Source organism: Nothobranchius furzeri, chromosome 14 (assembly GCF_043380555.1).
Source record: "Nothobranchius furzeri strain GRZ-AD chromosome 14, NfurGRZ-RIMD1, whole genome shotgun sequence".
NCBI lineage: Eukaryota > Metazoa > Chordata > Actinopteri > Cyprinodontiformes > Nothobranchiidae > Nothobranchius > Nothobranchius furzeri.
In genome coordinates, this window is record NC_091754.1 from 50557276 (window position 1) to 50572862 (window position 15587).

The window sequence follows — 15587 nt, forward strand, 5'->3', positions numbered from 1 at the left end:
AGCCGGTTTCTCCTCCCAACTGATGGTTGTTAACACAGTAAATATAATAAAATCAACCACAAGCCTACTTTCAGATTTCAGCTACAGCCTTTGAGAAGCACTGGTGTAATTTAATCAGTTTTGTCAGTAATGATTCTGTTTGAATAGAGCTTCAGTTGTCGAGGAGAACTATCAGAGTCTTGGTGCTCTTTATTTCTGCCCCGGGGTGCTCATTACGGCACAACAATACTGCACTGTGCAGCTCAATCTAACCCAATGAAGTGATCAGTCCCCTGGCTTATTCTGAGTTGTATAATGAAGTTTCTTGTGAATATTTTAGACCTTCACAAATTTAGTGATTGTTTTATAATTATTGATTGTCAAAAGATGGTCCCATTCAATCCGATTCAGTCGTTTGTGAACAAATCTTTAACCACGTGCTTGGGTACACAAACTGTTTAGCCACAGATGTCTGATTTACAAAAAACGAAGGCAGTTATTTTAGTTATCTCTCCTTTTCCACATTTAAACGATTTTTCAGCATTGCGTCAGATTAAAATGTTAATTAGCATTACCTGTGATTTTTTGCATTGCCTCGTGACTTTGTTAAATATATTTCTACATTTTTAAGACAAAAGGAAAGTAGACAATCTGGAAAAGCCATTTTCGATTTCTCTTTTTGCACTGCTGCAATTTCATCTTGGATCCATAACGGATCATGTTCCAATGAAAAGAAAAGTGAAAGATGTAAGGATGTTATTAGTTTCTGCAAAAAACATCAATTTCTTTAAGGTTGTCAGTGCAATGAAATATATCTTCGCCTTGTCCTGCACGCTGTTTGGTGACAGTATTGCAATAGCACTCCCAAAGGCCTTTAAAAGTGTCTTGAAACATTTTTTTTAGGGTCCGAATATTTTTTTATTGAATCACGCACAGGGTTGCAGTGTCTCATTAAAAGACAAACAGTTGCATAGTCATCACCTATCTTGACCCCTTTCACATCGGGCGCATGATATGTCAAGACACTGCGGTGGCCGTGTAGTTGGGCTAGCAACAATACAAATCATTTGACAATTGATTTATATTTTAAAATAACTTTTTACAATATACATCTTCTAAACTCGTCAGTTTTTTTCCATTTTTTTATTAGTGGCTTTTAGTGGTTGAAGGTTACAATCCTTGACTACTGCCTATGTGTAGATACATGTACCTTTATTATTATTATTATTATTTTTTCTTCAGATCATTCCCTTAAGTGTTGGTGCTGCTGTAACAAGCGTATTTCCCCACTGTGGGATCAATAAAATCTGTTCTATATATAATGTTGCGCTTTTCCACTACAAGGATAAATGCTTTATTCATGCTTGAAAATACGTCGTTGCGCTCCTCAAAATATACAGAAAGCAAGCAGCCCTTCTGTCACAGCTAGACTTAATCTTACCATAGCTAAGGAATAACTGCGATATTCTTTTATTTAGAAATTTACTGAAGGATTTACACTGATGCCCTTTTGGTATTTATGTTAGCCGCGGAGCTTGACTGATCCCAGAAGCGTGTCATGGAGAAAATGGAACCCAATCCCATCTTTGGCCGTATCTCAAACCTTCAGCAAGAATCAAACCATACTCATGACCTCTATTTGGTGAGAAGTGCCCTTGCTGTAATGCACCACATACGCCCTCAGTGTGAATTCATGGTTAATCACTTCCTACTTCAGTCAGAAGTGAGATGAACGTGGAACCTCTTTGGGAACGGTTGGTGAGCAAATCGCAAACTTGGATAAGTGTCAAGGCCTTGATTTTGTGTCGCAAACCATTCTTTAAAAAATTACGAGTTAAAGTGGTCTAGCTTTATAAACCTTGCCTGGCCCCCTGCCAGGTCAGGTTTTCTGGGGGAAACCCCACAAACATTTGGACCAGCGGTAGGCCTGCTGACGCTACAATGACGGAGCTACTGCAACGGCAGCGTTATTCAATTCCGGGCCTCAGGGGCCGGTATCCAGCGGGTTTTAGTTGTTTCTCTGCTCCAACACACAATTTGATTAAAGTTCTAATTATCAGTTTAATGTGCTGCTTCAAATAAAAAATTTGCATGTTTTCTTGCAGTTTGCTTCATTTTGAGCTGTTTACCAACAGTCCCAAGCCAGTGAGATTTATATGGGGCTTTTAAGTTTGACTGTAACCAATGTCCTCGATTTCAGTGCATCTTTTCTAGTATGTGACCCTTTGTGCTGTTGAGCCAATTGGTTTGGTTTGGTCGGGAAGCTCTTGAAGAGAAAACTTTTTTCCTTGGTCACATTCTCTGAAGTGAACGCTCAAACATAAACATGTTATTGTAAGAACAACGGGATAGAAGCGCCATGTGTTTTTCTACTCTCGTCTCCTCGTTTTCACCTCTTTTCCGTGATCTTTTCACCTCTTGTCCCAACGGTGAACCCTCTGCGCTCTAAAATCTGCTTTCAGCTCCACCCAGACAGCAGATCAAGTTATGAGTGAGTAGTATAGAGATAAGACTTTCTTTATGACTGTAAGTTCAGACGAGAACAGGTTAAACACTCTGGATTTGCCTCTGGCTTGTGTAGAGGAACCCTTTTTTTTTAAGCTTTAAAATTCCCTGAGGATATCTCTGCTCTGATTTATTGCGTTCAACCCCGAATACTCGGTTCTCTGCTGAAATTAAAAGGAATGTTTTCCCTGATCTGTATTAGGAAGCAGTCTGGCTTTTCTCGGTGTGGAAGTACACGGATTATTGTGCGGCTGCTTTAAACAAGTTGGGCAGTAGGACAAACATCAGCAAAGCAGAAGTGTGACTGAAGAAAACCGCTGACATGGACTTTAAAGGCACATTTCCCTCTACAATTAAAAGGAAAGCCATATTGGCGAGTTGGGAAAAGCAAAACGCAGAACACCTTGGAGAAATGTTGGCCGGCTTCCAGCGAGTGGTTAAAAAAAGCACGCTCCGACTTTGATTTCCACACAGCAGGAGTCTGAAATGAGCCGGTGCATGTGAAGCCTGCTGCTTCGGGGCTAACGTTCGATGACTGCCATCGCGGGATGTGAGCCACGCGTGGGCGTTTAGTGCAGTCCCACTCAGCACAGCTGCAGTGATGTCAGCGTGTTATGTGCCCCCCTCCCCACACACACACACACACTCAGGCATACACATATGCAAACACATGTCTGTGTCCCCATCGCCGCGAGGACTCGAGTCTAAAACGATCAGCTGTTAAACAGCTATGGCAAAACCCGAAGCTTAATCATAAAACCGAGTTTCACCCTTAAACCGTTTCAAAAATGGCTCCTGACGCTGTAATAATAAGCTTCACATGGCTGAATGATTGTCTAATTTATTTATTCCAGATGATGTGAGAAATCCAAATTTATTAGATCAAATAGCAGCTCCAGCCCTCGTTCTGCTGCTGCACAAAGCCAGAATAATGCAGGCCAATTCAGACGCAGCTCTCCGTGGAGAGCCAGCAAATTTACAGCCAAGGAAACAGATGAGGTTGATGCATAAAAGCTGGCAGGTTTATTCAACCCAACCTCATTTGTTAATTGCGGTAATGATTTCTGTTGAGATATTTGATATCGGTGCCAAGATGGCTGTAGTGTCTCTGCGTTTGCTGTGGTTGCCACTTCTGATGCAACCGGCCCGGCCCGGACAAAGGAGATCTCAGGACGGCCCTTGAGGAATGGAGGGGGGGGGGGGTCCAACGCCTCTCTCAGAGCAATGGATAAACACAGCTGCTACAGCACATAAACGCAGGGGGGGCAAAGGTCACGAGGAGGTCAGATCATCAACAGGACTCCTGCGGACACTGGTGGAGACGGTCCACGGCGTCTGTGCTTATTTGTAGCGGTTAATCGTTGTAGCAGACGTGGGGGAAAAGTCCTCTGCCATTCCACAAGTCTCACGACATTAGAAACACCAGTTCACACAACTGTTGGTGGATTTTTGGAGACAATTAAATGTTAGAAAATGTTTCAGCCTTCAGTTAGAGTTGCACTTTTGTGGACAGTTTAAGAAAAGAGAGGGTCATTTTAGGCAAACCAATTCTGACTTTAGTGTAGGTTCTCTTGTTGCAGTCGAGTCACAAAATGACTAAGTATCAGTTTGTGCCTCGTGATTTTTTATCTTGAGAGATGCTATAGAAATGATATTTTCTTCTTTGTTTGAAATTCACTCTTTGGTCACCGGCCTCTCAAGGTTGTCTCACGTTTGATTTGTTGATGTTTTGTGACTGTTTCCCGGTGCTCGTGATGACCTTGCAACCATCGGGACCAAATTTTTATCTGGCAACGCAGCAGCAGGGCCGTAAAGTTCAGTTGAGGAAGTTAGAACTGTTCTAAAAAGGGACATTTTGGAAATGATTTAAAATTGATTTCTAATAACAATCAACCCCTAGAGACTCTGTCTTAACTCTGACTGTTAGTTTGCAACTTACCGTAATTTTATTTGAAAATTGTTCCTCAACTCCTCCCAAAATTGTCTCCCCATGATCATTCTTACTACCTCACAAAAGTAAATGAATGAGTGAATTAAGTCTAATTTATACTTCTTCGTCTGCGCCAGGACGGACGCATGCAATGCCATCATCTGTCTTTTCAAGGGCTCTCAGACTGGCTTGCAAGTCGAGCTCTCTTTTCTAAACATCCGTCCTTCGAGACGGAGAACGCAAGCTTGTGATTGGCCAGGATGCCGCTGTCTACAGCGCCGCCATTGCACCATCAAAAACAAAAAAAGGGCAGAGGATATCTAGTGGCAGACGCAGAGGTGCTCGAAGAATCTCTCGCAGAAAAACTCTAAAAAATATCAACGTTTTATTCACCCGTGACTGGAGGAGTGAAAAGCAAGCGTTTAATTCGTGAACGGAAATAATGGGAAACGTGGATCTAGAGGTGGCGAGCGCATGAAGAGCTGGAGGGGAATGAGTGACAAATTTGTCCATCTTAAAAAGTCTCTTAAATACAAAAGAAACACTATTTTGGACTGGATGCATGACAGGATACCACAGAACAGCGCTACGCCCCCTGTTGTCCTGTCGGGGAATTGCTTTGCAACGCTCCCCAGGAGACGGAGAAGCATGAGGGCGTGGGCGTGTCTCTTCCTCGCGGAGCTGGCGGAGTATAAATTAGGCTTTAGAAGGGTTTGAGGCAGTTCAGGCCATGCCTGCAGACTTCGCAACTATCAAGTCACTCATCAGGCCTTTTCATCAGACGCGTGAGCATCATGTAACACGTGAAGAGTAGTATGCAGTATTAGCCGCCGTCATGGTGGATGGGTGCATTTCCACCAGAAGCAGTGTCTCATTTTGGATGCATCCCAGAAGCATGGTGACATGCTTTTCTGCTAAATTTAAGTTTCGAGTCTTACTTTTTACACGTCACGCTTCCAGAACACATCAAGCTCAGCAGTTCAGATCGAGCCAGACATCAAACTTACAAAATAAGTTTGTGCAGATTTACAGTTGCTTAATGAACAAAAGTGCGTCATTACCTGTGAAACCTCAATAGCCACAGTAAGCGGAACAAAAATAAATCATATTGGAAACATGCTGCCAATTTTCTCCTTGCTTGTTGTTGCGTGAACTGTGGGAATCGTGTGGTCTTGAGATTGGTCGTTTCATGACCCTCACGGTACCAGCTGTATGGAATGCTTTAGCTGTTGTTTCACATCTGAAATTCTCCTGGTGGGAAGGGAACACGCAGGTACAATGTGTCCGTTATATTTCGCGTCGCTTACGCATGCAGTGGAAAGCCGGGGTCATAAATTAGACCTTGCGACCAATACGGGAACGCTGAAAACCCTTGAAAATACTTCAAGACAACTATTTTGTAAAAGCTGCACATAGCTGCGGTCTTTTTGTAGTTCAGTCATGTCCGGTAAATGGGCTATTGCTTTGCTTCTGCAAACTGGGACTCCTTACTGAGTGTGTGCGCTGTGTTTCAGTGTGTTTTCAGCAGGATTGGTTATACCCCAAAGGACTGCAGACCTGGGAGATGCACAGACAGCTGTAACAAGGCTGTGTGCATATTTTTACGTGTGCTTGGGAATAGCAGGTTTTCTAGTTGCCTAGAAGATGAAGACTGTCCCAAACAATGCTCACACTAGGAGCTTTGGTATTACAAAAGAAAAGGAGTATTAACAGAAATGCATTGGTGAGATTAATGAATCATGGAGTCTTGTAGCGTATACAATGTTTGGTCTGAAGGTAGTATCAGCCTTTTTGCAGAATATGCTCTTTTGTTAACTAATGCTTTAATTGGTAGTAATTAAAAGCCTTTGGGTGCAAGTTTATGTGTTGTTTTACCATCTGCCGGTGGATTGAACAACAATAAAGACAGCCAAAAATAGTTAGCGTGGAAGTCTTTGTTCAGTTGTCTAGTTTTACGACATCAGTCCTCTATAACTATTGTTTTTGAGGTAATGAGTTCTTTTTGCATTTAATGTAATTACAGACCCAGTATTTGCTGAAGGTATGCAAATGGCCAGCAGCCCTTTAAAGGTGCAGTTGGTAAGAGTGACATTCTATGGTAAAATATGGTTACTGCAGTCCATTTTATCAAATTAAAACCAATCTCTCTCCCGTTCTGAATTTTATGGCTGTTGCCAGTTACAGGTCAGCTCCAGCAGATTCTAGATGACAAGCAAAGGGTAGATAAATACATTTTTCATATCTGGTGTCAGTAGGGATGGGTACCGAATTGGGTACTTTTTAAGGTACCGACTGAATTCCATAGTACCGACTGAGCAACGATTCACGTCATTTGAAACGGTGCCTCATTTCAGTACCCGTCCTTCTCGATGAGAACTTGCCTAGACAGCTGCGCATGCGCAAGAGCGTTATGTCGTCGGTCGCGGCAAGCCAGTTGTAAACAGAGCAGCATGGTAGAAAGAACGCACGCTAAAGCTTGGGTCCACTTCACTAAATGTGATGGGTAACTGGGTGATGATGAAACCAGCGACAACGATCTAAGTGAGACAACCTCATCTTAATCTGCTCCGGTAGGTAAATAAAATGTTTAAGATAACGTTAGCTTGATATGTTAGCTTCTGTTCCGCTAATGGTGCGTGTTCTGTTCCGCTAATGGTGCGTTCGGTTTCTCCTCGGAACTCTGAATCTCCGGCTAGAAGAACATGAACGCACTCTAAAGTTTGGCTTCACTTTACTAAATGCGACGGGTGATTGGGTGAAGATGAAACCAGCGACAATGATCTAAGTGTGAGGCATCATCGTTTTAATCTGCACCAGCAGTTAAATAAACTGTTTAAGATAACGTTAGCTTGAAAAATTAGCTTCCATTGCACCAATGTTATCAGCTAATGGTGCGTTCGCTTTCTCCTCGGAAATTCTAACTTCCCAGTAGGAAAAATCAAATGAAAAAAGACGGCAAAAGGAATGAAGATACACAGTAAATTTAGTTCACAGGAAAGATGTTTGCTTCAGTTTAATTATCAGCTTATAAAACTACAAGGACAATGTTAAAATAAAAACAGTTGTGTGTTATTTATCGTGATGTTTATCAAATATGGTTAAATATTGAGAAAAATATATATTTAATTATAAAAGAAAATGAAATATTAAATACTAAAAAGTATCGAAAATTGGTACCGTTAAGTACCGGTATCGATTCGTAGGTACCGGGAATTAGTACCGGATCAATTCAAATGTCAAAGACACCCATCCCTAGGTGTCAGCACTCTTGGGTGTTTTACGGTAGGGAACACTTACTACACTTTTTCAAATCAAATCAAAGATACTTTATTAATCCCAGAGGGAAATTAGAGTTTCAGTACACACATTTCAGAGATCAGACATACATGGGCAAGACACATGACAAGAATTGGTGACTGTGGTCATTTGCAACCCTGAGTCGTGCTACCTTAATAGAGATAAGAGGGTTACATGAGGATTGGTTCAGGTGGAGGGAAAAAAAGGCACTTCAGAGTTACCCTCCACCGGGAGGGCAGATTTCTTCTGCAAAAAAACACCTCAGATAGATATGCAACAGACTTCAGACAACATAAGTGTCCACTAGCTGGGGTGGTGGGTTGGGACTATCCCTACTTCAGCTCCTGCAGCCACGATAAAGCAGCGCATGTCACCTCAGTTTGGGTAGGGGGAGGAGCATTGAGGGTTGGAGGGTTGCAGTAACCTTGGAATGTTTCAGCGGCCTTCCCGCGGTCCCACCCAGGCTGGGAAAGGAGACAGAGTTGAGTTGCCATAGCGACGGCACATTCCACATATCTTCTGAGGGGGGAGTTTTCGTTGGAGCCTTGCAGGCTCAAGGTCGCCAGATTCCGATTAGAAATTGTTTTGGGGCCAAACAGAGATAATTTCCTCTTTGTCTTACAGTTTGTTGGTCCTCAACCTCTCAAGATCCCAATAATGGACATTAATCTATCCCAAAACGTGTTGATTCATCCACTCTCTCCTTGATGGCATCCATCTTTTGTGCCAATGAATGAATCTCGGCCAAAGTTCCAAGCTTACGATTCATCTCGACAGTTATGTGAGTCTTTGAATTCACAGCGCGGTGCAATCCATCTCTGAGCTCCGATCAGGCAATATTCCTCGACAGCTCGTTAATTTTCCGGTAAGCCAGGAAGCCTCCAAGGCCAATAAGCAGGAAACCTGACACCAACACCACGAATATCCACACGTCTTCAGAGTCCTCCAAAGACCGCTGAGATAAACAAATCAAGTTCCACTGTTTCCATGATGTGTCCAACTGGGTCTTTCCCGGAGGGGCATCCGGGAGCCCCTTCTCCTGTTCTCATCGTTGAAAAAATTTTATCAATTGCGTTGAGAGACCAACTAATGAGATCCATTTTAGTGAATTGCAGTTTCCAGAAAAAAATGCAGAAGCAGCCGTGCACCCAGCACACACACAGACTAAGGGCCTTGAGGATAAGATATGGAGGAGAGGAGGAAAAAAAAAAGCGTCTGCACCCTCCAAGAGCCGAAAGAAGATATTATCCCTCAGGCATTAGAGGAAGTCTGGTTGTTCGACATCTTGCTGTTAGCTTGCTGGTATTGTTCTGAACGACTCATTAAAGGAAGTAAAATGCCATGATTGACTCGTTTTTCACTTCACACACATTTCATTGGAATATCGAGTTGTTGGTAATTGAAAACGTAGCTTGAGATCTTTTTAGAGCCAACTATTTGCTTCTAATTTATCATTAGCATTGATAGCTCAACATTAGCCTCTGGCTTGCTTCATTCTATATTAGAGTAAAACAAAATGATGCAGAGGCTTCTTAAGGGTACAAAAAATTACTTCTTGGTCACTCTTGTTTACTGGCTTTGGTTCTTTCTTAAACAACTCTGGAGCCTTTTTCCTCCTGGTGTAGAATTACAAATGTCTACTGCTCTGTTAGCTCGCTGCAGATTCGTTAACCTCACAAATCTAAGAATAAGCTGTAACTACGTTCTACTTTTCTTTTTTTCAACCGGAGAAAACCTGACGACCCTTGAGCCGACTAAGAATGAAGCCTGTTTCAGTATAACCTTCCTTCAACATAGTTGTGACATTAGACTGTTTTGTGATCATTTCATTCTAGAATTCTTACATATTGCACCTTTAACTGGAACTTAGGCTGTCTTTTAAAATAGTTTTAGACGGTTTACTGAAATCTTGAAAATCTGCTTGTGCACATTCACATAATCGGTCACCCCTCTTAGGGGGCCACATTCCAAGACATGTGGAAAAGTTGGACGGAACAGCTGGAAAATGCAGTTAAGATGTAATCTGGAATAATATGCTTCAAGTTACAGAATCTAAACTAACAAATCTGGGATTTTCTTCTCCTTAACAATGAGGTTAACACATGACGCAAAGAGGTCAACGTAAACAGTAGTTTCAATGCAAAACAATATAATATTTACGATTCTGAAGCACTTGTTTTATAAAAAGGAAGGACTTCTTTGTTTACATTTTAAATACTTGTAGGTGTTAACAGCGGGTACAGAAAGTATTTAGACCCCCATTCATTTGTCACTCTGTTATATTGCAGCCATTTGCTAAAATCAATTAAATTCATTTTTTCCTCATTAATGTACACACAGCACCCCATAATAACAGAAAAACACAGAGTTTTAGAAATTTCTGCAGAGTTGTTAAACAAGAAAAACTGAAATATCACCTGGTCCTAAGTACTAAGACCCTTTGCTGTGACCAGTGTTGGGAACGTTACTTTAAAAAAGTAATTAGTTATAGTTACTGATTACTTTGTCAAAAAAGTAACTCAGTTACTAACTGAGTTACAAGATCATAAAAGTAACTAATTACCAACAAAAGTAACTACTTAGTTACTTTTTTCATTAAAGAATGCAAGAATGACTACAATAGTAAAATATAAATGACTAATGACTGAACAGAATAAAATGTATGTCCAAATGTTTTATATAAACCTGAATAATTTCAATAAATAAGCACTTAACAGGAGGAACTACTAACAGGAACATTACACTAATCTAGACTATTAAAAGGTCACTGTGTGATATTTAACAAAAACCCAATCAGCTAAAATTTAAAATTGCAAATAGAAACACCTGTAAAGGTTCCCGAGCCTTTAAATGGTCTCTCAGTCTAGTTAAATTACAGAAATGAATGTAAGTTTGTACAGCATTTTAATTTTTCCAGCTTCACATAATTGTGTGTTTTTAGCAGCATTTCTGTTGCTGCTAATCTAGTAACGGTTAAATAAATAAATAAATATCCTTTAAAATGACACTAGAAGAGACACAGATCTGATGGAGGACTTAAATGTACTAACTTGGGTCAGACCCAACCACAGAAGAGCTGAAGCTGGGTGGTAAACACACACAGGTAGTTCTGATAACATCTGAGCTCCATGCCGTCTGAGACTGATGCATCAGGGTTACAGCGGGACTAAACACATGATCAGAAACAGGCGGGATGATCTAGGAAGGCAGAAGATCAGGACGTCTGAGCGGTGAACAGGTGAGCGGACCTTCGGGACGTCCCGCTGTCACGCTAAGGGCACGGCTGCAGACCCGCAGATTCGCTGCTGCAGCAACAAATCTGCGGGTCTGCAGCCGTAGACTATTCATCACGTCTTCCTCGTTCTTCACAGGCCGTGATGCTCTTAAACATCTGCCTCTTTAGCTCCTGATCAGCTGATGACAGCTTCAACACACCGCGCTGCTCAACGCACGCATTTCCTTATCAGTAACAGGAACGACGTTTTGATAAAAGAAGACGTAATTAATTAGTTTGCTCGTTACAGAAAGAAATATTTTTTATTAACGCGGTTATTTTAAACGGAGTTATTCCCGTTGTGTCTACAGAATGCAGTGACTGAGACCGTGAGGGTCTCCGCCCACCCGGCCTATCATCATCGTGTTTGTAAGCGCGTTACTGACACCTCTCTCTCCCTGGCTGCAGCTGAAGTGTGGCGGTCAGAAAGCCTCACACTGCTGCTCAACGTTCCACAAGCACATAGTAACGCACAACGTTCCATCCCCAGTAACGGTAACGGCGTTGCAACGGCGGGAAAAGTAATTAATTAGATTATTCCGTTACCTATAAAAGAACGCCGTTAGTAACGCCGTTATACTTAAACGGCATTACTCCCAACACTGGCTGTGACACTCATATATTTTACTCGGATGCTTTGCATTTCTTCTGATCATCCTTGAGATGGTCCCACACCTTCATTACAGGTGCTGGCCAGTAAATTAGAATATCATCAAAAGGTTGAAAATATTTCAGTAATTCCATTCAAAACGTGAAACTTGTACATTATATTCATGCAATGCACACAGACCAATGTATTTCCGATGTTTATTACGTTTAATTTTGATATTTATAGGTGACAACCAATGAAAACATCAAATCTGGTATCTCAGAAAATTAGAATATTCTAAAGGCCAATGAAAAAATGTTTGTTTCTCTAATGTTGGCCAACTGAAAAGAATGAACATGAAAAGAATGTGCATGTATAGCACTCAATACTTAGTCGGGGCTCCTTTTGCCTCAATAACTGCAGTAATGCGGCGTGGCATGGACTCGATCAGTCTGTGGCACTGCTCAGGTGTTATGAGAGCCCAGGTTGCTCTGATAGTCGTCTTCAGCTCCTCTGCATTGTTGGGTCTAGCGTATTGCATCCTCCGCTTCACAATACCCCATAGATTTTCTATGGGGTTAAGGTCAGGCGAGTTTGCTGGCCAATCAAGGACAGGGATACCATGGTCCTTGAACCAGGTGCTGGTGGTTTTGGCACTGTGTGCAGGTGCCAAGTCCTGTTGAAAGGTGAAGTCTGCATCCCCATAAAGTTGGTCAGCAGCAGGAAGCATGAAGTGCTCTAAAACTTCCTGGTAGACGGCTGCATTGACCCTGGACCTCAGGAAACAGAGTGGGCCAACACCGGCAGATGACATGGCACCCCACACCATCACTGACGGTGGAAACTTTACACTGGACCTCATGCAACGTGGATTCTGTGCTTCTCCGCTCTTCCTCCAGACTCTGGGTCCTTGATTTCCAAAGGAAATGCAGAACTTGCTTTCATCAGAAAACATAACTTTGGACCACTCGGCATCAGTCCAGTCCTTTTTGTCCTTGGCCCAGGCGAGACGCTTCTTGCGCTGTTTCATGTTCAAGAGTGGCTTGACACACGGAATGCGACACCTGAATCCCATGTCTTTCATGAGTCTCCTCGTGGTGGTTCTTGAAGCGCTGACTCCAGCTGCAGTCCACTCTTTGTGGATCTCCCCCACATTTTTGAATGGGTTTGTCGTCACAATTCTCTGCAGGGTGCGGTTATCCCTAGAGCTTGTACACTTTTTTCTACCACATTTTTTCCGTCCCTTCGCCTGTCTGTTAATGTGCTTGGACACAGAGCTCTGCGAACAGCCAGCTTCTTTAGCAATCACCTTTTGTGTCTTGCCCTCCTTGTGCAAGGTGTCAATGATTGTCTTTTGGACAGCTGTTAAGTCAGAAGTCTTCCCCATGATTGTGGTGCCTTCAAAACAAGACTGAGGGACCTTTTAAAGGCCTTTGCAGGTGTTTTGAGTAAATCAGCTGATTAGAGTGGCAGCAGGTGTCTTCTATATTCAGCCTTTTCAGAATATTCTAATTTTTTGAGATACCAAATTTGGAGTTTTCATTAGTTGTCACTTATGAATATCAAATTTAAATGTAATGAACATTGGAAATACATTGGTCTGTGTGCATTGCATGAATATAATGTACAAGTTTCACGTTTTGAATGGAATTACTGAAATATTTTCAACCTTTTGATGATATTCTAATTTACTGGCCAGCACCTGTATGTGTTTGATTATACTGATTGGACTTGATTAAGAAAGCCACACACCTGTCTTTATAAGACCGTACAGCTCATGATGCATGCCAGAGCAAATGAGAACCATGAGGTCAAAGGAACTGCCTGAAGAGCTTAGAGACAGAATTGTGGCGAGGCGCAGATCTGGACAAGGTTACAAATATCTCTGCTGCACTTCAGGTTCCTAAGAGTCCTTTATAATCCTTAAATGGAAGGTGTTTGGGGACGACCAGAACCATCCCTAGAGCAGGCCTTACAGCCAAACTGAGATACCGGGAGAAGAGCCATGGTGAGAGAAAACAAGAAGAACCCAAAGATCACTGTGGCTGAGCTCCAGAGATGTAGTCAGGAGATGGGAGAAAGTTGTAGAAACTCGACCATCCCAGCAGCTCTCCGCCAGTCAGGACTTGATGGCAGAGTGACCCATCGGAAGCCTCGTCAGTGGTAAGACACATGAAAGCCCGCATGGAGTTTGCTAAAAGACACCTGAAGGTCCCCGAGATGGTGAGAAATAAAATTCTCTGGTCTGATGAGACCAAGATGGAACTTTTTGGCCTTAATTCGTATGTGTGGGGAAAACCAGGCACTGCTCATCACTTGTCCGATACAGTCCCCACAGTGAAGCATGGTGGTGGCAGCATCATGCTGTGGGGTGTTTTTCAGCTGCAGGGACAGGACGTTTGGATGCAATCGAGGGAACGATGAATGCGACAAAGTACAGGGACCATCTCAAGGATGATCAGAAGAATTGGAAAGCACCTGAGTTAAATAGGAGCATCACAGCAAAGCATCTGTAGACCTGGGACCATGTGATATTTCAGTTTGTCTTTTTTAATAACTGCAGAAATTTGGGGTGCTGTGTGTACATTAATAAGAAAAAAGATGAATTTAATTGATTTTAGCAAACGGCTGCAATTTAACGTGAGCGAAAAACTGACGGGAGTCTAAACGGTTTCTGTACCCGCTGAATGCCACAAACACTAAAAATTGTTTGGGAAGCAGTGGTGGGATTCTTTTGTAATGTGAGTGATCGAATAAACCTAAAGATAACATTCTGAGGTGGGAAAAAAGCTACAAAATAATTAATTTAAACTGTAAATCTTTTTATTTATTTAATTTTTTTATAATCAAGAATTTCATTTTTTATTTATTTGAGGGAAATTGTTGAAATATTGAAGTCTACCTCATACTAAGATGCTTATTTGGGTGAAAAACATGTGACTCAATAAATAAAAGTCAGAATGGTAAAAAGGCATTGATGTACTCGTAAAGATTCCCAAAATAAAAAATAAAATTCTTGGTTTATTAAATATTTTGCTAAAACTTCAAACACATTCTTGCTGACATTAATGTGGGAGAAAAAAGCAGCTTTTCTGTTGTTATTGCAACACAAAAGTCCTTAAGTCTGAACGGATTTCCCTCTTCACCCTGAGTGGAAACTTTTACGGCCCTCCTTTGGAAAACGGGCATTCCCGACTTTGCGCCGTCTTCCACCTTCTTACTCTTGAGCTAAAACACACAGGGTGGGTCTCCCTTGTACAGGTCTCTGTAATATAGCTTTTATTTTAGATTTTGTGCAGCTGCACTGCACCACACAGCTCTATAATTCCCACTGGCATGGAGGCTTTGGAGCGTAGCAAACCACCCACTGTAAATCCAGAATATTCTCAGAAACAACACTGTGTGTGTCCGTTTCACCAGGCTGGTGTGTGCCCACGGTGATGTGTGCATGCGTCTTATAAATACGGGCTAAAGGCATCGATGTTTTGGTGTTGCAACTTGGAAAAAGTCAGAGTTTTGTGCATTTTTCTTGTTTTGAGGGAATAATGTGGTGCTTTTATGTTTCAGGGGTCCCTTCAGCGTGGTGAGGCGCTGCATCAACCGGGACACGGGCCAGCAGTTTGCCGTGAAGATCGTCGACGTGGCCAGCTTCACCTCCAGCCCTGGGCTCAGCACAGAAGGTGATGGGAACCATCTTTGTAGCGGCGGTGTATGCGAGATGCCACGTCTCACCGTGGTTTATGTGCCGCGTCACGCTGAGATCTGTGCGCATTTGTCAAAGTGGGAGATTAAAGCGAACATCATAGGTGTGTGTGTGTGTGTGTGTGTGTGTGAACGGCGGTGTTGGCAGTCGCTACGCGCCATCTGTAACGCCCCAGTCACAGATTAGTTTTACAGCCAATAACCGCAAGAGCAGGAAATGACCCAAGGGAGGTGAAACGAGAGCAAAGAGAATGAAAACATAACATCTACTCACCTGAGATGGTAAGTGAGCCCCGTTAAAGGACTACTTC

At 42.3% G+C, this 15587-nt stretch overlaps 1 protein-coding gene across 18 annotated transcripts in view; it reads left to right on the forward strand.

The window, feature by feature from the left end:
• Positions 1–15587, forward strand: part of LOC107381072 (peripheral plasma membrane protein CASK) — a 66516-nt gene that overhangs the window by 7594 nt on the left and 43335 nt on the right. For all 18 annotated transcript variants that reach the window (XM_015952563.3, XM_054743442.2, XM_015952567.3 and 15 more), the window contains exon 2: positions 15142–15254. In XM_015952563.3, the coding sequence (XP_015808049.1) occupies positions 15142–15254 (113 nt within the window). The remainder of the gene's footprint in view (positions 1–15141; positions 15255–15587) is intronic.